Source organism: Sphaeramia orbicularis, chromosome 5 (assembly GCF_902148855.1).
Source record: "Sphaeramia orbicularis chromosome 5, fSphaOr1.1, whole genome shotgun sequence".
In the NCBI taxonomy this organism is placed as follows: Eukaryota; Metazoa; Chordata; class Actinopteri; order Kurtiformes; family Apogonidae; genus Sphaeramia; species Sphaeramia orbicularis.
The window spans coordinates 56,200,082-56,226,047 of NC_043961.1; the positions used below are offsets into that span (position 1 = coordinate 56,200,082).

General features: G+C 35.7%; 1 protein-coding gene across 1 annotated transcript in view; it reads left to right on the forward strand.

The window, feature by feature from the left end:
• The first annotated feature begins 590 nt into the window (after positions 1 to 590).
• Positions 591 to 25,966, forward strand: part of lrrc38b (leucine rich repeat containing 38b) — a 53,572-nt gene continuing 28,196 nt past the window's right edge. The window contains exon 1 of the mRNA XM_030134696.1: positions 591 to 2,155. Coding sequence (XP_029990556.1) covers positions 1,528 to 2,155 — 628 coding nt within the window. The 5' untranslated portion in view covers positions 591 to 1,527. The remainder of the gene's footprint in view (positions 2,156 to 25,966) is intronic.

Consider the following 25,966-nt stretch of genomic DNA (forward strand, 5'->3'; position numbering starts at 1 on the left):
AATAACTCAAATATGGCAGAATAAGTGAACAGTATAAAATTTTCATTGCTTTATAATCCAACACATATTTTGCTTTACTCAATACTTTTTTTTTTTTTTTTTTTTTTTTACATAAGCAATCTGTGACTTCCATGATAATTTTGGTTGGTGGGTAAGGTGACCTGCACTATTTTTTTTAAATAGTAAATTAATTTAACAGCATCTGAGAGTAAAATAAGTTAATGGAAAAGGATGAAGGTTACTGCTGCATATTTAAAAGGTCACAGTTTTCTGTTTCTAGAAACCCATAATGAAGACATCTCAGTAAAACGAGACTGGATTATTCTGCTTCTGTTTAACAAGCTATTTGTCAAAGCAGTTAGCCTTGGTGTCAGTGCAATTGCATGTTATTCAGACTGCAAGAAAAGAGGTGAAATGAGGATCCAGGAAAAAGGAAAATATACAGAAATAAAACAGGTCGCTACATGACTTCCATTGTATTTTCCAGATGGATCTTTTCGTCATTTATTCACACACTATAGGAAGTGACATCACATGTTGACAGCGTGGTTCAGTCACGCCTCCCTGGAAATAAGGAGAGAGGGGAGAGGGCATGAGATAAACTGTGGTGGATTCACAGACAGACGTTGGATTGGCATGGCTGTGTGCAGCTCAGTACTGCGATCTGCATCCACGAGGCTCCTGCCTGGACATTTGGATTCTCTCTCCACGGCTCCACAGCCTTGACACGGTGCTGGACAGCAGTGTAACACTTGAGCTGTGCGGCGCTTTCACAGCATGTTGCAGGGCATTGGAAGGCAGAGAGGGAATAATAAGGGGGGATAACCTTACCACACATGAGCGATGTACCGTGGGCTTCTCTCTTCTGTCTCATTTCAGATCGTCCGGCTTTTCTACACAGAGACCTGGGACTAATGGAGGGATGCAACCATGTTATTCTTTGCTTGTCATGCTTGAATCACAACTCCTTCTCTCCTTTTGTGTCACAGACCTTATTGTCTTTGTCTGTCACTGCCGCCAGATCAACTGTGGGGTAACGTGGCGGACAGATCCCCCTCCTCAACCCCCCTCTCCCTTGTCTGTGCCCCTGGCTTCTCATCACTCCGAGTTCGCTCGTGTCTATTTACCTCTCTTAAGCTCCCCTCCCCTCTCTGTTAAGCTCAGTGTTTCTACATCTCCTGCTTCCCACTGCTTACTATCTCCCTCTCTTTGCTCCTTCAAGGCAGGCAGTCTGCTCTCCCGTCCAAGCAGCTTGTTACATGATCTCCTGAAAGACACTTTTCGCCGTCGCTCTGCCGCCTCACAATTCCCGAGCTCCTCCAGATTTCCCTCTCCACAACGACAGGATGTTCCCGCACGAGGATTGATCCACTTTCACCCCCTTTCATTCTCCCCTTCCCCTCCCTTGTCCTGATCTCCTGCCCTGTGACCCTTTCCCTCTCGTTTGCTACCCCCACCCACCCTCTACTATTCTATTCATCCTCGCCCTGAGCCTCTTTCCCCCTAACTCATTTCACCCCCTTGACCATGTTGCCATGTGTTAGCTGGCTCCAACTTATCCTCATCTTGCTGTCCTCTGTCTTATGGACCCGGGGGGAGAACTGCCCAGTAACCTGCCTGTGCCCAGACCCTCACACTGTGGACTGCAGCGGCCGCGGACTGACCCGTCTACCCGATGAGATCCCCTTGGATGTTCGTCGGCTTTTGCTGGCTGACAACTGGATACCCCGCATCCCCTCAGACTTCCTGGTTCTGTACAGTGACTTGGTCTACCTGGACCTCAGGAACAACACCCTGTCCCACATAGAACCAGGGACCCTAAGTACATCTTCCAGGCTGGTTTTCCTGGACCTGGGCAGCAACAACCTGACTGAAATCCCCAAGGGGACGTTTGGGGAGTCCCGAAGCTTGATCAAACTACGCCTTGGCAACAATCCATATCTTAGCTTGGTGAATGAGGATGCTTTCCTGGGCCTCACCTCTCTGAGAGAACTGGAACTGGAGCGTAATGCACTGTCTACCCTAAAGGTGGGGGCGCTGAGTCAGTTGCCCTCCCTAAGGGTCGTGAGGTTGGAGGGCAACCCTTGGGTGTGCAACTGCAACTTTGCAAACCTGTTTACCTGGCTCATGGAAAACAGCCACAAGCTTCCAAACGGTAAGAAAAAAAACCATTAAAGTGGCATTCACTTTCCGTGGGGTTGACCCAAATACTTCCCATCTGAGAACAACATACAACTGTATTATTGCAAATCCATTACCATAACACCACTCCTGTCTATTTATGTTGCGCCTGTAGGAGAGGAAACCCCCCCTCCCTCTGCCATGTTCTAATTTTGTCCCTTTCTTCTTCCACCCCCATAGCATATTATGTGTGAGACTGAGTGTGTAATATGAGACAATAGCACTTGTTTGAAAGGGAAAACTACAGGGATGCTTTTTAAGTTGAATCGTTTCATAATTAAAAACCACTCATAGTGACAATACGCAGCTTTGTCTACACGTAGTATTTACTTTGGCTTCCATACGTATTATACAAACCGAGCGTTGACCTTCATAACACGATGGATTCAAAGTGACTGATTTAGCTTCGGATCTACTTATTTAAAGCATTTCGCACAAATCTGTAATTGAGCAGGATTATGTTTTCGCACCTTCACCTGTCTTTTTGTGTTAATTCCGAGGCCTAGACTTGGATGTAGACTCTGCGACTGTGTTTTCTGCCCAGAGGGTTGAGTTAGGTAACAGGAAGAAGAAGTTTTTCGTGGATGTCTGAAGCAATCTTTATGTGCACACACTCATCTGAGGAAAAATAGACGTTACGGATTTTCATCTCTTCTCTTGTTTCTTTAAAAAGATGAGATCTGCTGAACTGGAGCTGATTGGTCTCTAGATCTACATACAGTGGCTTGGAAAGGTTCCTAAAATAAAGCATAGGAAGTAGGGATGTAACGATTACCGGTATAACGATAAACCGCGGTAAAATTGTAGACGGTTAGTATTACCGTTTAAATTCTAATTATCCTGATAACCGTGTTTGTTTGTTTTACCGCACTTCTCCGGAGAAAACGCCTATGTAAAGATCTGCTTTTATGTCAAATATTTGAGTATAGTTTTAATTTATTACAGTTTTACTTGTATATACCTAATATTTGGAACCAATATTCACTTTTAAAGGTTCATTAAGCATCTGTGTGTTATTTATGCAATAAATTATATACATTTTTCAAATCAGCGTTGCAGATTTTCATCTCTTGGGATGTAACGATTACCGGTATAACGATAAACCGCGGTAAAATTGTAGACGGTTAGTATTACCGTTTAAATTCTAATTATCCTGATAACCGTGTTTGTTTGTTTTACCGCACTTCTCCGGAGAAAACGCCTATGTAAAGATCTGCTTTTATGTCAAATATTTGAGTATAGTTTTAATTTATTACAGTTTTAATTGTATATACCTAATATTTGGAACCAATATTCAATTTTAAAATCTTTGAAAAGGTTCGTTAAGTATCTTTGTGTTATTTATGCAATAAATTAGATATATTTTTCGAATCAGCGTTGCGGATTTTTGTCTCTTGGGATGTAATGATTATTGGTATAACAATAAACCGTGGTAAAATTGTAGACGGTTAGTATTACTGTTTAAATTCTAATTATCATGTTAACCGTGTTTGATTACTGCACTTCTCCGGAGAAAACGCCTATGTACAGATCTGCTTTTATGTCAAATATTTGAGTAGTTTTAATTTATTAGAATTTTAATTGTATATACCTAATATTTGGAACCAATATTCACTTTTAAAGGTTCGTTAAGCATCTTTGTGTTATTTATGCAATTAATTATATACATTTTTCAAATCAGATTTAATTTTTTTTTTTTTTTTATGTTTTTTTTTGTCCTTTTATGTTGATATAGTAGGTTAACCCTTTCATGCATGAATTATTAGAACCTTTGTCGAGATCTTTTCTTGGGCGTTTTTATTCCTCATTAGGTATGAAAAAACAATGCGATTGAGTTTTTTTTTTTTTTTTTTTCATGGATTTACAAAAATGTCCACTTGGCTAAACCGTGCATTTTATTCTTGAAGCACAGAAACATGTATTTAAAACCCAATATCAGAAAGTGATATGAAAACAATGAAATAAAACCATTTTTAATGCTGCTATTCTGATGTTTTCTCACATTTTAACCTACTCTAATACTAGTTATGACTCACTTGATTGATTGATTGATGTATTTATTTCGAATATGAATGTCAAAACAGAAGAAAATAAATAAACAAAACACTTAAACATAAGACATATAATACAGATTCAAAAAGGAGTGAGAAGAACTACAACTTATAAACTCCCACCCCTTCTCCTTATATAATTAATAACAATAATAACCTTCCTCGTCTAATCATATCTATACACTATGCCATAATATGACTGATACTAGTAAATAATTAGGTTTCTGGCTTTATATTATTATGAACAAATATAATATGATTTACATAAACACATAATACAATAACACATACATGTAAATACATATTCATATACATATCTATACGCACATATACACCTACATATATACACACACATACACACCTATACATACACATACCACATACTTGTACATCTTTATATCACACAGTAATCCCCAAGCCCTCCCTCATCCCTGTACCTCTGAAAAATTGTGTCTTTGTACCTCTGTAACTCTATATTAAGTCTATAATTTATAGTAAACATTTCTTTGTATAATATATAAAAGCAAAATCAAAAGTATTGAAAAACTGACAAAATAGGCTCAGACCACTAAGGGTTAATACTTGAATGTTTCTGCCAACAGAAGGTACATTGTGCCAATTATTTTATTTGGCTTTTTTTTTTTTCAAAATACAACTTGGTTAAATTATTTCAGTATGTGCATAAGTACTTTTTGAACATTTTGAGCATGATTTCAACAATACCGCGATAATAACGATAACCGTGATAATTTTAGTCACAATAATCGTGATATGAAATTTTCATATCGTTACATCCTTAATAGCAAGTGATAGAAATAAAGCAAGTTCATGAATCAGCTGTGTTCTTATCCTACAAGAAGATCACACAATATATATAAAAAAAAAACATTAATCAGAAGCCTTTACTTCTTATAATTCTGTGTTTAATTCAGCAGTAACCATGTGTAACCAGCTGTATGTACTGTGCAGCATACTAACACATGTGTCCTTAACAATACAGCGGACACAGACAGCAGTTACCCAGTGCGTGGGAGCAGAGGAGGCAAAAATAAACAAATCTGTCAATTCAACCACACATGAGTAGTAGCTCACGCTGCTCTCATATTCAGATCAGTGTAGATTCTCTTCTCTGCACGCGTTGGCTTATCTGAAATAAAGGTTAGCACATTATTGTGGCATGACAATCCGTGTATAATATAGGGCTTTAAGGCTAATATGTAACATTTACAAATTAAAATCTATTTCCCCTTTTATTATCATTATGTTCAAGTAACATTTAATACATTATGCCATCTGCAAACATGATTTCACAGGGTACAGCATTCAAATAATATCATATACCAGGTCTTTTGAATTTGTGGCAAAAATGACACAGTGACAATATATTTAGAGCCATAATTCACTTCACCGATATCCTATTTGTTGTACATATCTGTCATCTGTAGTGTAGAGTTAGCTTTTGTATATTCTTTCTGTATATTTTGTTCATCTCAGGAGTTCTAGTATTACTTTAGTAGCACGTGTATTAATATTTTATTCTGAAGCCTTTGCACAGTCCTGCTTTTTTCTTAATAATCTGTGATATTTTTATTTTATTTTATTTTTCTTATACAATCCCTTCTGCACCAAGTGTTTTGCTGCTAAATTGAACTGAGCTGCTAAACTGATTTTCATTGTTCCTGTGACAGTGACAATAAAGATCTATTCTATTCTATTCTATTCTATTCTATTCTATTCTGTTCTGTTTTTTACGTAGTTATCTCTCATCTGTAGTATAGAGTTAGCGTTCGTATATTCTTTCTGTATATTTTGTTCGTCTCAGGCGTTCTAGTATTACTTTAGTAGCGCATGTGTATTAATATTTTATTCTGAAACCTTTGCACAGTCCTGCTTTTTTCTTAATACTCTGTGATATTTTTATTTTATTCTATTTTTCTTATACAGTCCCTTTGTGTTTTGCTGCTAAACTGAACTGAGCTGCTAAACTGATTTTCATTGTTCCTGTGACACAAATTTTCCATTGGACATCTGCTCAAAACTGTACCTATATTTAGTAAATGTCAAAAAAACAGAAGTGCGTAATGTCGGCTTTTCCATTAAATCACAAATGCGATGATTTCTTTATTTATTATCGCGAGATGACATGAGAAATCTTTCCATAAACATGGCGACGAATGTAAATATGGTGTTGATTTACAGACATATTCATTATTATTATTATTATTATTATTATTATTATTATTATTATTATTATTATATATTACCCCTCTATCTCATACTAAATTAAAAAATGATCGGGTTTCCTGGTGTGTCCACGCATACCGTGACATGTTTGTTCTTCTTCGCTTGTTGTAACGTACGTCAACATCTGTTTTTTTAATTCACCTGACTAGTTGCGAAAAAACGTCTTTCCATTGCAGTTTTTTGTGATATACCATTTGCACTACGCCCGAAAAACCACCTCTTGCCAGTGCAAAAACTTTAATTGAAAAATGAGACTTTTGGCGAAATTGCCATTTTTCCATTCAGTAAATTTTTATGCGCAAGTTAAATTTGCGCAATTTGAGGGTTAATGGAAAAGTGACTACAGACAATAAAGATCTGTTCTATTCTTTACATAGTCATGTAAGGTGTTATGACATTCTGCAGATAAATATGTTTTTGTCACTGTTCCGAGGTTGTTTTTTTGCTGTAAATTGTTGACCTGTACCACATTTTCTATAAAATACTAAAACACTGGTGTAAGACTGATTCTAGCCATTAAGAATATCATTTTAAAACTGTAACCAATATAAAAAATAGGCTAAAATTTCCTTGGGGGGGTCAAATGAGTGGCCATTTTTGTCAAAAAAAAAAAAAAAAAGTTGTAAGAAATGCATAGAACTGTGTTGAAATAATGCTAATCCATTTGTGCACAGACTACTGATATTATTTGACAGTGGAAGCTCTATTTTCAGAAATATTGGATTTTGAATAGCACGTGTATGTGAAAACTTTTACTGGTGGACGGACGTGACATTACCCATGATGCTCTGGTCAGTACCAGTACTTTATTAGTAATAAACTTATAGACTTACTATTGCTAATTCTCCTCTTATTCATAAATGTTAGTATTGTGGGTCTAAAACAATAACAGCTGACACAAAAACACTAAATGTGTCAGTGGACGGATGTGACATGGTTGTTGTGGATCCCATCATACTGATGCTCTGCAGCCATGTCACCGTTTCCACTAATGATCCCTGTGCAAAAACTAGGATCAGAATTATTTATTGTATAGTTTATCATCATACTAAAGAGGAAATGACAATATAGAATTGTTATTTCTGTATAAAAATGCTTATTATTAGAAAACTGTTGATTTAAAAAGTGACGTGTGACATTCTTAATGTATGTATTGGCGTAACATAAGCAGGATGGATCAGCACCATACTCCATATTGCAACCTGTAAAAATAAAACATGTGATATGTAGGAGAGAATCTTGTAAGAAAAATTGTGTAACCTAAAAGAATAGAATATTTGTTTTTCAGGAAAATTGAGTTCAAATATAACTTGGCCATTTGTGACATGAAAATATAGCATGAATTGTGATGAAATTGGACATTTTTGAGCTGAAAACATAGTTCATATGAGCATCAACATGTTGAACAGAACTGAAATCCTGTAAATTTGCATAACTTGCATTTACCAACACAAAGTTCCTTTGGGGATTCACTTACATTGATTTCTTATGAACAAAGACAGAAATAAGACCTCTAAGCACATTTTAGCTGAAATACAACCATAGTCCATTTATTTTACTTTCTACTTCATGACAATGACGAGGTTCTATATGTAACGTGAGCTGCAGATTTCATTACAGATATTTGTCCATTTGTGAGGTAATAAAACTGAAATCCTATTTGTGACCTGGCCTGCCAAAGCTTTAATTCAGCTCTCACATACAGGGGTTGGACAAAATAATGGAAACACCTTAAAAAAATCAACAAAATATAATTTAATATGGTGTAGGTCCGCCTTTTGCGGCAATTACAGCCTCAATTCTCCGAGGTATTGATTCATACAACTTGTGAATTGTTTCCAAAGGAATTTTAAGCCATTCTTCAGTTAGAATACCCTCCAACTCTTTTAGAGACGATGGCGGTGGAAATCGACGTCTTACTTGAATCTCTAAAACTGACCATAAATGCTCAATAATGTTGAGGTCTGGGGACTGTGCCGGCCATACGAGATGCTCGACTTCATTAGAATGTTCCTCATGCCATTCTTTAACAATTCTAGCTGTATGGATTGGGGCATTATCATCTTGAGGTGAAGGTGTTTCCATTATTTTGTCCAACCCCTGTATATACAGTGGCTGGACTAAACTGCTGACAACTCACAAAGGCAAAGTCTGTATACATTTAGGCCATGGTGTACTCTGCTATTGATATTACTCTCACTTTTTTCTCTGGTCTTCCAACATTTGCCCCAAAAACAGACAAGTTTGGACCTGCGAGGAAGCAAAGTTTATAAACTGGCAAGAGTCCCTAATTTTTCCCCAGTCAGAGTCTGCAAATGCATTAATCACAGGTTCTAAGTGTTGTCAACTGCAAGGCGTAATGAATTGCATTAGCCTGCTGGCCAGGCAGACATCAACAATAAAGAAGCCGGTGGCCTAGCCAAGCAGCCGCAGCGGTTGCCAACTGGCCCCAGTGTATACGCACTCCCAAATTAGGTTTGTAATGCATATCTCAGTTCATATGCTGCTCTTACATCCCCATCAGCGAGTGTTTGGCTTAGGGACCCAAGAGACCAAGTCACAAGCCTGGACCAAAAACAAACACTGAACATCACTGTGCAATGATCCAAGACTCTTACATTTATTTATTTATTTTTGTGTTTTTATTTGTCTTATCATCGCCCGGTTCCTGCAGTTTCAGGTGATGTGTGGAGTGGACTTTGTAATGCTAATAACACAAGAAGTCTGGACGACAAATCATAGTTTTAAAAAGGGAATAAAAATATGGGATCTTAAGATCTGTTCTTTTGAAGCAATGCAAATGAGCTCTGTAACGAGTCAAAAAGGATGAAAAATAGTCTCACAAACCCCATGATAATCTCAAAAAGACACCTTTGTGTTGAGTTTGTGGAAAAGTAGCTTTATTTTCCTAAATGCAAGGCAGCCAAATGTGAGATATTTACACATGGAGTACACAGCGAAACAGCTGATTCATCATGGATGTGTTTGTTTGGTATCTTTTTCCTCAGTTTGTACATTTGATCTGTCACAAGTACACTGTAAAAAAAAAAATCTGTCATTTAGCAGAATTTTCAGTTTATTTTACAGATTTTTTCTGTATTTTTAAGATACAGGAAACTATCAATGAAATGACAAAAATAGACTGTGATTTTACACGTCAAATGTAAAATAACACGAAAAACTGTAACTGTGAATAACCAAAATTTTTCAGTTTTCTAAAAGATTTTTTTTTCTTTTTTCACAGAAAAATACAGTTAAAGTACATTTGCAAATGTATCCTAATTTCACAAATATTTCTTTTATGAGATTAAACTGTTAATTTAAAGTTTAATACTGTAAAAAAAATAATAATAGAAAACAAGATAAAATTACTGACAATTAACCATAAAAGAAGTATTTGTTCTGTAAGTTTAACAAGACTTGTTTGTTAATTGACAAATATCTTGCGTAATTATGGGAGATTTCACAACAAAAATGTTGAATAAATGTATTTTTGTGAATGTATAACATGTATAAGCACTGATAAACTGTCCAAATACAGTTTTTATCAGTGGATTGTACAACTTAAGTCTCATTGAAAAGTATTTATATATATATTTATAGGTAATTTGATTGTTTTAATACATGAAAATATTCTTTATTGAACATTAAAAAGTAAAAAAAAAAAAAAAAAAAAAAAAGCAAAATCTCATGTAAAGTTAGGGCAAAAAAACCTATATTTGAATAATGGAAAATTACCGTATTTTTATGAGATGGTTATTTTCCGTTATTTTACAGTATTTTTTCGGCGCCCCTGCTGCCAGAATATTACCCTTTTTTTTTTTTTTTACAGTGTGGCAGGAATCAATCATGTTCTAAACTAGATAATAAAACTCTAAGCACACAATCTCATCATCAGTGTTCCTTCATTATGAGGTGCAGGGTAGTAGGTGTGTCAACATAATGTAGCAGGACTGATGGGTGACTTTGATTTGTAAACACAGCCGCTTCACACATGCAGTCATCATACTGCCAGACCTAATTAACGTAATGACTGAGCTCCTGATCACAGGAAAATGCAGTGACCTATTCTCCGGAATGTTGTATTGAAAGCAGTTACGCAATAACAGATGGACGGTCATTAGCGAATGAGGCTGACTTGATAAGCTTTTCAGTATGTAGAAGTCCAACAACCGTCACCACCATTTTTTTTTTTTTTCCTGTTTTTACTTAATTTTCTCTATAATGCATGTAAAATTAAGACGAAAATAACTTTATTTTATTGTCAGTGCTTTAACCAAATAACCAGATGTTGCATCCTCATGTGTCTGCCCTTATACACAAAACATACTGGTTACAAATTTCACACAATTGCAAAAAGACACAAAGTAGGGCTAAAGCGACAACATACACCTGGAAAAACCATTTATTTAACATATTCACACCGACACTTACCGGGATAATTAATACTGTTGTTAATCTTTTTTTTTTTTTTTTTATCAGTTTTTTTTATTTATTTTCATTGGGCATCTCAGAAATACAGTTCACATTTTATGATATAAGATTTTGTGACACACAAAGTATAAACCCCACCCCGCCAGAACCAATGGCGACCCCCAGACCAACCCAACCTGGATTTCAAAATACGAAAACCAACTAATAAAAACAAATACACATATATAGATGAAAGAGAATATAATTTATAGATATAAACAGAATAGTGATCAGGAAAGTCATAGACAATTATGTTGCGCTCTTTCTTTAACCATAATATAAACACTGTTGTTAAATTTCAGCTTTAACGATAAATATACAAGGGTAGATGTAATGTAACATACAGTGTATTTTAATAAAAATTGGAGAGGCCATTATTCTAACATCATAGACAGGAGTAGGGGTGTAAGAAAATATCGGTTCTGCAATATATTGCGATATTTCATTTCACAATACTGTACTGATATTAAAAAGTACTGTATCTATATTTTTAGGTTTTTATTCAAATGCAGGTATTGTAGGTTCATTTTTGTTTTTCTTTTTTGTTTACATTTTCTTTATTATTATTTAACACTCTTTTATTAAATAATGTTCGTACTTTTGTTGGGATTGAACTTAAATAATGTTCTGATGTTAGTTCTGAACCAACAGAACAGGGGTGTCAAACTCATTTTAGTTCAGGGGCCAGATTCAGCTAAATTTGATCTGAAGTGGGCCGGACCAGAAAAATAATAACATAATAACCTATAAATAATGACAACTCCAAATTTTTGTCTGTGTTTTAGTGTAAAAAAAAAAACCCCAAACATTAAATTATGAAAATCCTTACCTTTATAAACTATCCAAAAAAAAAAAAACCTGAAAAAACTGAAATTTAAATTAAGAAATGTAAGAAAATTTTGTGCAATTTTAACAATATTATTCCTCAACTTATTTCTACGTGTGCATTATGGATCAGATCTACAAAGATACCTAACACTTAGTAACAGGCAGAAAAATTGTTCAAATTGTGCTTAATTTTCTTTAGACATTTCAGGTTGTTCATATTTGTTCAGGTTATTCACATTTTATTGTTACAGGATAGTTTGTAAATGTAAATATTTTCACAATTTAATGTTATTTTTAGCACTAAAACAAAGAAAAAAAAAAAGTTGTTAATTCTAGATTTTTTTTGGCTTAATTCGAGATTTTTTTTACTTAACTGAAGTTTTTTTTTTTTTTTTTTGGCTTAATTCAAGGTTTTTTTTTCACACAATTGAAAATTTTTTTTTGTCTTAATTCAAGATTTTTTGCTAAATTTGAGATTTTTTTTTGGCATAATTGAAGATTTTTTCCTTAATTCAAGCAAAAATTTTTTTACTTAATTCAATTCAAGACTGTGGAATTTTTGCACTTGGCAAAAACATCCCAGGGGCTAAACTGGACCCTTTGGCGGGCTGCATTTGGCCTCCGGGCTGCATGTTTGACACCCCTGCAATAGAATATGAACATTTGAACAAGATCTTAAACTGTAATTTCTGTAAAACATAATTTAAGTTTTAACACAAACATTTTGTGATATAGCATTAGATCCTGTTGTGATCAAATAAAAATGTGTTCAGTATCTGTGCAGATTTCTGGTGTAATTCAATTCTTCAAAGAAATAATCATTTAAAAAAAGAAATGAACAAAAAACAGCCTTTTTAACAGTATCATGATATGTCGTGATATATCGTATCCAGATTCTAGTATTGTGGTTTGTATCGTATCGCCAGATTCTTGCCAATACACACCCCTAGACAGGAGAGCTGCAAGATTTCTCACAAAATCAGTATCACTAAAGACAAGTTCAGCTTAAGTTAATATTATTCTTGTTGCCACTTCAGCTCCTGAGGCAGATGTTATTCATGAGGTGTTCTCCTCCTACATTGAAATCATGTCAGAATCATGTGTGAGGTATCTTTGGTTCTGTCTGTGGCCTGCATAACACAGCAGCTGCAGAGCTCACGCTGTAAACCTAATTCCCTTCCCATTTTTCACATCTTGATTTCCCCTGTGATTTTTGAGTTCACAAAGCTGTGCACTTTTCTGTTTGCATAACTTTGATTACTGCAGGTCAGCAAGATGAGTGGGAGGGAGATGCTAAAAAATCTAGTTTTTGGATTGCGGAAAAACAAATCTCTTTCCTCATGGATGCATCTTTTTTTAATCACATGCAGCAGAGGAGATGATAATTGTTGTCAGATCACAGTTATTGACTTGGGTTGTTGCAGTATCTCCTTTAGGAAAACAGTCAATTGTTTATTTTCAGCTGCAGGACGTGATTTTACCGATAAACATTTGTCTGACGGCTAAAATTTGCTTAGAGGTCTTATTTATGTCTTTGTGCATAAGAAATCAATGTAAGTGAATCCCCAAAGGAACTTTGTGTTGGTAAATGCAAGTTATGCAGATTTACAGGATTTCAGTTCTGTTGCAACATGTTGATGCTCATAGGAACTATGTTTTCAGATCAAAAATGTCCAATTTCATCAAAATTAATGCTATATTTTCATGTCACAAATGGCCAAGTTATATTTGAACTGAATTTACCTGAAAAACAAATATTCTATCGTTTTAGATTCCCCAATTTTTCTTACCAGATTCTCTCCTACATATCACATATTTTATTTTTACAGGTTGCAATCTGGAGTATGGTGCTGATCCATCCTGTTTATGTTACGCCAATACATACATTAAGAATGTCACACGTCACTTTTTAAATCAACAATTTTCTAATAATAAGCATTTTTTATAAAGAAATAACAATTCTATATTATTATTTACTCTTTAGTATGATGATAAACTATACAATAAATAATTCTGATCCTAGTTTTTGCACAGGGATCATTAGTGTAAACGCTGACATGGCTGCAGAGCATCAGTATGATGGGATCCACAACAACCATGTCACATCCGTCCACTGCCACATTTAGTGTTTTTGTGTCAGCTGTTATTGTTTTAGATCCACAATACTAACATTTATGAATAAGAGCAGAATTAGCAATAGTAAGTCTATAAGTTTATTACTAATAAAGTACTGGTACTGACCAGAGCATCATGGGTAATGTCACGTCCGTCCACCAGCAAAAGTTTTCACATACATGTGCTATTCAAAATCCAATATTTCTAAAAATACAGCTTCCACTGTCAAATAATATCAGTAGTCTGTGCACAAATGGATTAGCATTATTTCAACACAGTTCTATGCATTTCTTACAACATTTTTTTTTTTTGTTTGACAAAAATGGCCACTCATTTGACCCCCCCTCCTAGGAAATTTTAGCCTATTTTTTTATATTGGTTACAGTTTTAAAATTATATTCTTAATGACTGGTTTCAGTCTTACACCAATGTTTTAGTATTTTGTAGAAAATGTGGTACAGGTCAACAATTTACAGCAAAAAAAAAAAAAAACAATCTCGGAACAGTGATAAAAACATAATTATCTGCAGAATATCATAACGCCTTATATGACTATGTAAAGAATAGAATAGATCTTTATTGTCAGTAGTTGCTTTTCCATTGACCCTCAAATTGCGCACATATAACTTGCGCATAAAAATTTACTGAATGGAAAAACGACAATTTCGCCAAAAGTCTCATTTTTCAATTAAAAGTTTTTGTGTCGCCAAGAGGTGGTTTTTCGGGCGTAGCGCAAGTGGTATATCACGCAAAACTGCAATGGGAAAACCTTTTTTCACAGCTAGAGTCAGGTGAATAAAAAAAAAAAAAACGGATGTTGACGTACGTTACAACAAGCAAAGATGAAGAAGAAGAAACATGTCGCGGTATATGTGGACACACCAGGAAACCCGCATAAAAGTTTACCGAATGGAAAATATAGCTTCCACTGTCAAATAATATCAGTAGTCTGTGCACAAATATATTTGCATTATTTCAACACAGTTCTATGCATTTCTTACAACTTTTTTTTTTTTTTTTTTGACAAAAATAGCCACTCATTTGACCCCCTAGGTAAATTTTAACCGCTGAGTACTTTGTGTTTTCGGTACTTATTGTACATTTTTTAGCTACCAGTCAGGTTCATACATGTTTTAATGGCGGGATGAGTGTAAACATGATCCACTGCTGTCACCAATGCTCTTGGGTTAAGGATGAACAAAGGCCATGTATAATTCAGAGTGACACAGTTCTACGGCACATTGGCCAGGGTAATTGGAGCCAGAGTTGCCTACAGGGCAGGGCAGGCCAACTCCCATGAGAAACCCAGGCCCGTCGTGGCATTGCTATCAACACTAGTCATGACCTGAACAGTTTCACTACAAAGTAGCAGTTCATGTGACAGGGTCAGAGTCTGAATTTTCCTTCACAGCCTATCGAGTTGCTCCCCAGAGACCTGTTACCACGCTGCATAAACAGCTCTGAAAATATAACGCCATTGACCAGCACTACGGAGCACACACCACCGCTGCCTAACATGACATTATTTGCTATCTTTACTTACCCATGGGCATGTGATGAGAAAATATCTATCCTATTAACACAGGCTGACAGCTTCTTTTATCTTGGCCTAATTTAATGTTTATTTAAAGTTTGGATGTGAGAGAGATAGTGCTGGCAAGGGAGAGCGGAGTGTGAAAAGGTGGACAGAATTACACGGTGTGATAGCATCAGCTGCTGCATGAACAGAAGCAGAAACAGATCTGTCTGTGTCAGAAATAAAAGGCGAAAAGCCAAAAGCTTTATTTCACTGGCAGTGTGCAGCATGGAGTGTGATGGATACTTTACTTTGTGCCTGTGTGTGGTCGGGTGTGAAGCATGAACTGCTAAGACCTGCATATTTAGCTGTTTCATCACTACGAACGAGGGGCCGACCCAACACTGACTCTGAAGTAAACAAGGAGACAATACCATATTTGGATATTTGGAACCAAAATACATTTACAGTCTGAATTCAAACCCTTAGACTGCAACATTTTCCACAATGCCTACGTAATATATAAGGTAATATTTAGACTAAATGATAGACTCTGTCATCTCATTTCAATTAGGGGTGTTAGAAAATATCGGTTCTGCAATATATCACGATATTTCTTTTATGTTTATGCATTTGGCACACACTTTTTTCCAAAGCGACTTACAGGGGAAAACCAATCAAATCACTCAATCAATCCAATTTTATTTATATAGCACCAGATCACAACAAAAAAGTTATCTCATGACACTTTATATACAGGGGTTGGACAAAATAATGGAAACACCTTCACCTCAAGATGATAATGCCCCAATCCATACAGCTAGAATTGTTAAAGAATGGCATGAGGAACATTCTAATGAAGTTGAGCATCTCGTATGGCCGGCACAGTCCCCAGACCTCAACATTATTGAGCATTTATGGTCAGTTTTAGAGATTCAAGTAAGACGTTGATTTCCACCGCCATCGTCTCTAAAAGAGTTGGAGGGTATTCTAACTGAAGAATGGCTTCAAATTCCTTTGGAAACAATTCACAAGTTGTATGAATCAATACCTCGGAGAATTGAGGCTGGCCTACGCCATATTAAATTATATTTTGTTGAATTTTTAAGGTGTTTCCATTATTTTGTCCAACCCCTGTATAGAGTTGGTCAAAACCAGACTCTAAGCCAATTTCACTGGTCTACAATTTTTTAGAAATGATTTGCTTCAGACATTAAATGTGCTAAATGTTACGTATTTTAATAAGATTAATTGGAAAACGTATGACAAAAGTGCCGGTTTGCTAATGTTTTCAAGGTATGTGATTAAGTGTTATTACACATATATATTGGTTTATGTACATTTATATAATAGTTTTAAAAATCTTCCACTAAATAGAACCTGTAAAGTGAATGTATTCTAATGTGCAGACAGTGTTTTGAAGTAGATCTTGTAACTCTGAGACAAATATTCCTTTTGAGTCAAACCCATTCTCTCGTTAATTCTTGAATTTCACATTTTGACCCAAGGCTGTATCTTGGAAAGTTCAGCCAACCAGCATTTTTGACTTGATTTTTCTTTATCAGTGACTCTCATGTGGTAAAATTTCACTACTTTTATTCTGGAAGCATTTTCCTTGTAGACCAGTGTTTACAGAAACCCAACAGAATCCAGAATCTTTTCACAATACTGCATCGATATTAAAAAAGTACTGTATCGATATTTTTACGTATTCACTCAAATGCAGATATGGTGAGGGTTCATTTTTGTTTTTTGGTTTTCTTTATTGTTTATATCTTATTTATTATTATTTAACACTGTTTTATTAAATAACGATTATTTCAATCATCATAAAAGCACTTTTTACTGTCTGAGAGGCAGAAGGTAGTTCCTTTGTTGGGACAAAAAAAATGCTCTGATGTTAGTTATGAACAAAAAGAATTTGAACATTTGAACAGGATCACTCATTCGAAAGATGTTAACCCTGCATTTCTTGTTTGCATTTCCAATAATCGTGTATCTTTCAATGAGATGTGCAGCGACCTGTCAATCAACTGGGGTGACACTGGCGCCTGAAGTGTCCAATCAGGTTCAAACAGAGCCCTGGCTCTGGCACTAAGTTAGCAATATTTTCCTCGTTATGACCCGCCCTACTCTGCCTCTGATTGGCTCATCAGTCCTCATGCCTAAAGTTAACCAATCTAATCCGTGAAGGTACCAAGTACTAGCCAATTAGAAGCAGAGTAGGGCGGGTCATGGCTTCACCATCCAAGGGGAAAAAATGGAAATCTGGCTGCAGATACTGCTGAATGATGCACATCAGGGGGATTTAGAAGTGGGTATACGCAACGCTGACTGAAAAATAAGTAGGTATATGTTGTCTACCAGCGTATACCCTGGACTAGATCTCTGCCTTATGGTTTTTTAGAGCAAGGGTTTTGTTTTAGTTTAGGTAGAAATAGGGATTGTATTCATAATCAGTTGTACTGTTTGGTTAATGTCTTGGGCCCCTGTTTATAAGCTGTGGATAGCTTCTGGGGTTACCCTTTTTACGTAGTCATATCTTGCTGTAAATTATGAATACAAGTTGCATGCATATTTTATTTTATTTTTTTTTTTCAACTTTTTTTTTATTGAACATCACCACAGAAAAACAGATGTTCCAGTTGTTACATTTGTTTTATTTTATTTTTTTTACATTCTGCTAGATCCTAAAACAAAAACAACAATGACAATGTACAAGGAACAATTTTTCACAGTTCCCATCCCAGATGTAACCTAACCCCATTCCTCACCTACCACCTCCACCTCCAGCCACGGTGCATATGTATTTTTAAATGATTTGTAAATAAAATGTGAACTAAACTGAACTGAAAGTGTCAAATTACATTAAACTCAACTCAGTATATTTCTAAAATCTTTATCGTCAGCTTTCACAATGAAATGAAGGAATTTAAAGTAAGTACAGTACAACCTAATGCATTATTCTTCTCTCATTTGATTGGTATTAGGTGCTTTTTTAAAAAAAAATTTAACTTATATTTTATTGTTTCATTTTTGAAATTTACAACACAAAAATTTAGAACATAGTGTCAGTTGTCGTCCTGTATATTCTCCATTTTTTCAGTCAGTCTTCACATGTTACTTGTTGTAGTTTTATGATATAAGTAAGTCTCTCCATGTTGTGAATTTCGTCCGCGATGTCTCTCCAGTTATTTAGGGTGTGTGTGGGGGGGTCCTCTTTATATCATTTTCATGTGATGGCAGTTTTAGACACTACCGAAATGATTTTAATCAAATATTTATCCTTACTTGGTTTGTTTTTTCCTGTTAAATGACCCAAATATAGCACAGAACCAGTATTTTCCCAAGATCTTGGCTGATATTATTCCAATATTGGGATAATTTTGAGCTGAGGTTGAGGTAATGATAGTGAAGCCTTTTTGATCTTTGGCGTTATAAAAAAATCTCGTTATGTTTTTCCAACAAAATATTTTCCGTTTTTTAGAATTAGATGTAATCACTTGAGTTTCACATATTTCATACCATGTGTCGTCACTGTATTAGGTGCTTCTTATTTATGATGCGTACTCAAATTATTATTATTTTTTTTTTACAACAAATACAAATATTCAAGAGAATTAGAATATCAGATCTGACAGTTATCATGTTAAGTAATATGTGCTTCTTATAAACTATGGCAAAAACCAATAATAGTCATGGTTTATGTGAAAATACAGCTAATATTGTTCATATTGTTATTTGGAACATACTGTTTTGTGCATTTCTGTCTGTGGGATCAAGTTATGGAATAAACTTGAGGATACTTTAAAGTCATGTAAGAGTATACTGCTATTTAAAAGACAATACAAACAAATGTTAATCGACTCATACAAATGCATTGAGTAATCAGACTACTTTCATATTTTGATATGTTTAATGGGAGATATTAATGAGGGGTTTCTATGTAGTTTGAGGCTTACATATTATACCCTGTATAGTTTAGTCTTTATTTGTTTATGCTTATTTCTGGCAGAATGGTTGTGCAATAGTGATATAACCAATATAGAGGTGCTATTACTAATTATTTCTTGTAATTTAATGTGATAAATAGACGATGAAGGAAATATATTTGGTTATGAATCTGACACTGAAAGTAAAGAAGGGGCAAGACTAGATAAGCTATTGCTTCTTTCTGTCCGTTCTCAAACTGTGTTAATGAGTTGATTCATATGTACATTTATGTTAAATTTATTGTATTTCGTTACTTTTTCTGGGATTAATGACCATTGATAGGTGCATATGTAACTGACTTCTTGATTTTATTGTTTTGTATCATTCTTGTTTCTTTTATAGTTCAAAGTTTGAGACAAATAAATAAATAAATAAATAAATAAATAAAACTTCATATAGGGTGACTTGAGGGGATCTTTTCATGAACAATACAATCATGGTATTTTCTTTTTTTTTTTCTTTTTTGACAAATTTCGCTGAATACTTTTCCAAATCCTCTAAAATCATATAATTCCAACTAATTTTCAGACCCTGGTGCTAAAAGTACTGAAATCACATTTTTGGACAATTCAAGTTGAGCATATAAACATGTTGTATTTGTTCAGCTAAGTCCACCCTATAAATGTTTTAACAGACTTTTTTTGTGACTTCAGTAGCACCAGGGTCTTCAGTTTGTGTTATATCTCATCTTATTCTCATGCTCATTTGTTCGTTTATTTCGAGCATTTACAGAATACATGCAAATTCAAAATTCCAAAATCATTCATCTACACTCGAAAAGGAGTGGGAAGAAGAAAAACTCATTTAATCCCACCCCCATTCTCATCATCAGATAACTTAACACAACGGAGTAGGTTTGATTTTGGCATTGGTGGGGACACAAAAGTGCTCGAAGGCAGTACTCCTGAAAGTTGGTGGTTTTTTTTGCATTTGCAATAATAATTTCATGTCATGTCAAGCTGATCAAACAAGCAAACAAAAAAAATTCAGTTAGTGACATGTTTATAATGCATTTCTGAATATCTAAAGATAATATAAGAATTTAATGCATTCTACAAATTCTCATGACTAACATATGCATTATTATTAGGGATGCTCCAATATCGATACGAGTATTGGCATCGGCTCCGATACTTAGTGTGTGTACTCGTACTCGTACTCGTACTCGTAAAAGATATCCGATACAAATGCACTGATACCACTTACGGCCGTGTGACATTCACAGTTCAGTGCAGCAGGTACAAGGAGGAGGAATAATGTGTGTGGAGTGTGAAGAGTGTGGAGATTTTTCAAAATAAATGACGGTGATAAAAGTAACGCTGACTGCAAGTAACGTTACAGACACAGACAGATGCGCAGGCAGCGTTCTGTCCGTCCTCTGCGTACATTCCATTTGTTTTCCAGGTGCTGGCGGATGAGTACCCAGAATGAGAAAACCAGCGGGGGTATGGAGTGGTGTGGACCCCCACCAGCGGAAGTGAAAACAAAACTTATCGCTCTTTTCTCTTCCTGCTGAAGCTAAGCTGTTAAACCTTACCAGCGAAAACGCTGCAATATTAGTATCACATTAGTGTTGCCTCTGTTGTCTCCATGTTTCTTATTACAGACTTTCTTCTTCTCAAAAAACGTTCCTCTTCTTCGTGGTATTTGTCCAGTATGGTTAATTCAGAGCAGCGCCCCCTGGTGGATTAATTGAGAAACGCTCATTTCAACACTTTAAATGTCAGTAGCAGCACTTTGTTCCAGTCAGACTAATGACAACGACAATAAAGCACATTTACAAAAGGAACTAACAACTGGAATGGGATTATTAAGGACTCGTATCGGTACTCGGTATCGGCAAGTACTCAAATGTAAGTACTCGTACTCGTACTCAGTCTGGAAAAAAGTGGTATCGGTGCATCCCTTGTTATTATTGTTTAACCTCACCTGTGAATTTCCAGCCTCTCCTCCCCTACCTCCTCCTCCTCTCTACTGTTTGTCACCTGACATAAATATGTTGATACATGACATATGAACAGATTAGGGATATAATGATCATACAGTTTGATGGTACAGTTATTGCCTGAACAAAAAAGGCTTTTACTTTTAATTATTACATGTAATTTATTCCCCAAAAATATGAATAAAATCACATCTAGAATCACATTTACAATCTGAGGTCTTATTGTATTTTCCCCACAAATTTTCTTTATTTGTGTTTTTTAAACAGTTGCTCTCTTCCATAGAAATACATGAAAATAATAAGTAAAATGACTTTTAAAAAGTGTTTCTGTTTGGCATTAAATAGTGTCTTTTATTACCTCCGCCAAGGAGGTTAAGTTTTTGCCAGGGTTTGTTTGTTTGTTTGTCTGTTTGTTTGTTTGTTTGTTTGTTTGTCTGTCCGTTAGTGTGCAACATAACTCAAAAAGTTACAGACAGATTTGGATGAAATTTTCAGGGTTTGTTGGAAATGGGATGAGGAAGAAATGATAAAATTTTGGTGGTGATCGGGGGTGGGGGGGCCCACGGGGGGGGGGCACTGATCAGCCTTGGCGGAGTTCTGCGCTCTCCGAGTGCTTCTAGTTCAGTATCTGTGTTGAGCCTCTACAGTTCTAGACCCTTAAACTAACTTACAGTTTGACTCCTAAAGAAGTGTCTTCTGTCCAGTGTTCTTTTCTTTGACATTCTTCAAATCCTATTTACCGGGCACACACACACACAGGGGCGCGCACGCAAACAAACACATGTACAAATGTACATGTAAATGACACCTCTGATATTCAAATCTGTCTAGCTAACGTGACTCAGACAGAACAAATGCCAAACATATTGAAAACGTAAGTTAGCAGTCCAACTAGCAGGTTCCTTTTACAAGTAGATGGAGTGACAGCAGGAATGGCCAATCACATGTATGTTAGTAAAACCACAGAGCGAATCAGAGAGCAATATTTATGTTAGAGGTGGGACTTCTAGCACAGACCGACTGTTAACCCTTTGTGTGCCATAATCATTGACTAAACACTACGGACAGTGGCTGGACTGATAGGGACTACACAGTAGTGGCTGGAGATTGGTAGGGACATGTCCGTAGTGTCCCTACACAATTCTACACCCCTGACTTAACATAATAACATCTTAAATTAGGGATGCACCGATACCACTTTTTTCCAGACCGAGTACAAGTACGAGTACTTACATTTGAGTACTTGCCGATACTGAGTACCGATACAAGTATTTAATAATCCCATTCCGGTTCTTAGTTCCTTTTGTAAATGTGCTTTATTGTCGTTGTCATTAGTCTGACTGGAACAAAGTGCTGCTACTGACATTTAATGTGTTGGAATGAGCGTTTCTCAATTAATCCACCAGGGGGCGCTGCTCTGAATTAACCATACTGGACAAATATCACGAAGAAGAGTAACGTTTTTTGAGAAGAAGAAAGTCAGTAACAACAAAAATGGAGACGACGGCGGCAACACTAATGTGATACTAATATTACAGCGTTTTCACTGGTAAGGTTTAAAAGCTTAACTTCAGCAGGAAGAGAAAAGAGAAAAGAGCGATAAGTTTCATTTTCACTTCTGTTGGCGGTGGTCCGCACCGCTACATACACCCGCTGGTATTCTCATTCTGTTCACGCATCCGTGAGCATATGGTAAACGGATGGAATGTACGCAGAGGACGGACAGAACGCTGCGTCCGTATCTGTCTGTGTCTGTAACGTTACTTGCAGTCAGCGTTACTTTTATCACCGTCATTTATTTTGAAAAATCTCCACACTCTTCACACTCCACACACATTATTCCAACGCCGCGTATCTACTGCAGTGAACTTTGAATGTCACACGACCATATGTGATATCGGTGCATTTGTATCGAATTACTTTTACGAGTACGAGTACACACAGTGAGTATCGGAGCCGATGCCGATACTCGTATCGGTATGGGTGCACCCCTATCTTAAATACTCACTCCTGTCCTTTGACTTCAAGCCAGAACAATGAACAAAATAGGCCTGTACCAAATTAGATATAAATAATATTGAACCGAACAGAATAGAACTAGTTTTTTCTGCTCTCGCCACTGAGCGCATTAGTCTTCTGCCTTCCGCTGTGATCCATTTTCTTTATTTCCCGTGGTACAGTGATGCCAGTGAGTGTCCACGCAGAAGGAATCCCCTCCTGAATGACTCACCCTCTCTCCACTGTCACATGACTGCTTGTCATTTTGTGCATTCGTTTCACACATTCTCCTCTGTGTTCCTCTCCAGCTCTTGGCCCTTTTTTTCTCCACCCATACTCTACTGCAAGCTTTAATATTGTTCACACTGGTCCGGTCTGCAGAGGCGAGGCCGGCTGTGGAGGTTTTGTCTGTGCCACTGGTGCAGAGATCAATCTGTGCAGTCAGTGTGGTGTTGAGGGAGGGAGGAGAAACAAGCCTCTGATATCAGTCTGTCACAGCTAGGTAGATCAATCACAGCGTAGACAGCAGATAGCCTATCCCCTCGGCTGGCTGTAATCCTAAATGTAATCCATCAACCGTCCGCGCCAGGAATGTAACATAGCTGCGCCTTCGTACCTGATAGTGTAACGGCGTGATTTGTGTTCTTTTACTGTACTGGAGTCAGTCCAGCCACACATTCTGGGATCACTGTGGTGTTAAGGTCATTTAGAAATACACTACTGATTAATATTGACTAATTGATTAATATTGGAATCTACTAACTGGATTTTCATGTCATTACCCCGCCCCCTGAAGGAGAGGCAAGGGGTATCATTTTTAGTTTTGTTTCTTTGTTTGTTTATTTGTTTGTTAACACTCTAGCAGCAGAACTATTGGTTGAATTCATACCAAATTTGGTTTATATATTACCAGTGACCCGGAATAGATCTCATTACATTTTGGGAACAGTAGGTCAACGTTCAAATTTTTTATGAATTTTTCAAATCTTTTTTTTTCCTCATTTACTTATAATGGGCAAAAATTTTAAATGCCTGTAGCAGCAGAACTATTGGTTGAATTCATACCAAATTGGGTTTATAGGTTTCCAGTGATCCAGAATAGTTGTGATTACATTTTGGGAAAAGTAGGTCAAAGTTTCAAATTTTTTATGATTTTTTTTTTTTTTTTTTTTTTCATTTTTTCCCCCACATTTATGTATAATTGGCGAAATGTCAAATATCTGTAGCAGCAAAACTATTGGTTGAATTCATACCAAATTGGGTTTATAGATTGCCAGTGATCCAGAATAGATGTGGTTACATTTTGGGAAAAGTAGGTCAAAGTTCAAATTTTTTATGAATTTTTCGACCCTTTTTTTCTCCCCATTTATTATAATGGGTGAAATTTCAAATGCATGTAGCCGCAAAACTATTGCTTGAATTCACACCAAATTTGGTTTATATATTACCAGTGACCCAGAATAGATCTCATTACATTTTGGGAACAGTAGGTCAACGTTCAAATTTTTTATGAATTTTTCAAATCTTTTTTTTCCTCATTTACTTATAATGGGCAAAAATTTTAAATGCCTGTAGCAGCAGAACTATTGGTTGAATTCATACCAAATTGGGTTTATAGGTTTCCAGTGATCCAGAATAGTTGTGATTACATTTTGGGAAAAGTAGGTCAAAGTTTAAATTTTTTATGATTTTTTTTTTTTTTTTTTTTCATTTTTCCCCCACATTTATGTATAATAGGCGAAATGTCAAATATCTGTAGCAGCAAAACTATTGGTTGAATTCATACCAAATTGGGTTTATAGATTGCCAGTGATCCAGAATAGATGTGGTTACATTTTGGGAAAAGTAGGTCAAAGTTCAAATTTTTTATGAAGTTTTCGACCCTTTTTTTCTCCCCATTTATTTATAATGGGTGAAATTTCAAATGCATGTAGCCGCAAAACTATTGCTTGAATTCACACCAAATTTGGTTTATATATTACCAGTGACCCAGAATAGATCTCATTACATTTTGGGAACAGTAGGTCAACGTTCAAATTTTTTATGAATTTTTCAAATCTTTTTTTTTCCTCATTTACTTATAATGGGCAAAAATTTTAAATGCCTGTAGCAGCAGAACTATTGGTTGAATTCATACCAAATTGGGTTTATAGGTTTCCAGTGATCCAGAATAGTTGTGATTACATTTTGGGAAAAGTAGGTCAAAGTTTAAATTTTTTATGATTTTTTTTTTTTTTTTTTTTCATTTTTCCCCCACATTTATGTATAATAGGCGAAATGTCAAATATCTGTAGCAGCAAAACTATTGGTTGAATTCATACCAAATTGGGTTTATAGATTGCCAGTGATCCAGAATAGATGTGGTTACATTTTGGGAAAAGTAGGTCAAAGTTCAAATTTTTTATGAATTTTTCGACCCTTTTTTTCTCCCCATTTATTTATAATGGGTGAAATTTCAAATGCATGTAGCCGCAAAACTATTGCTTGAATTCACACCAAATTTGGTTTATATATTACCAGTGACCCAGAATAGATCTCATTACATTTTGGGAACAGTAGGTCAACGTTCAAATTTTTTATGAATTTTTCAAATCTTTTTTTTTCCTCATTTACTTATAATGG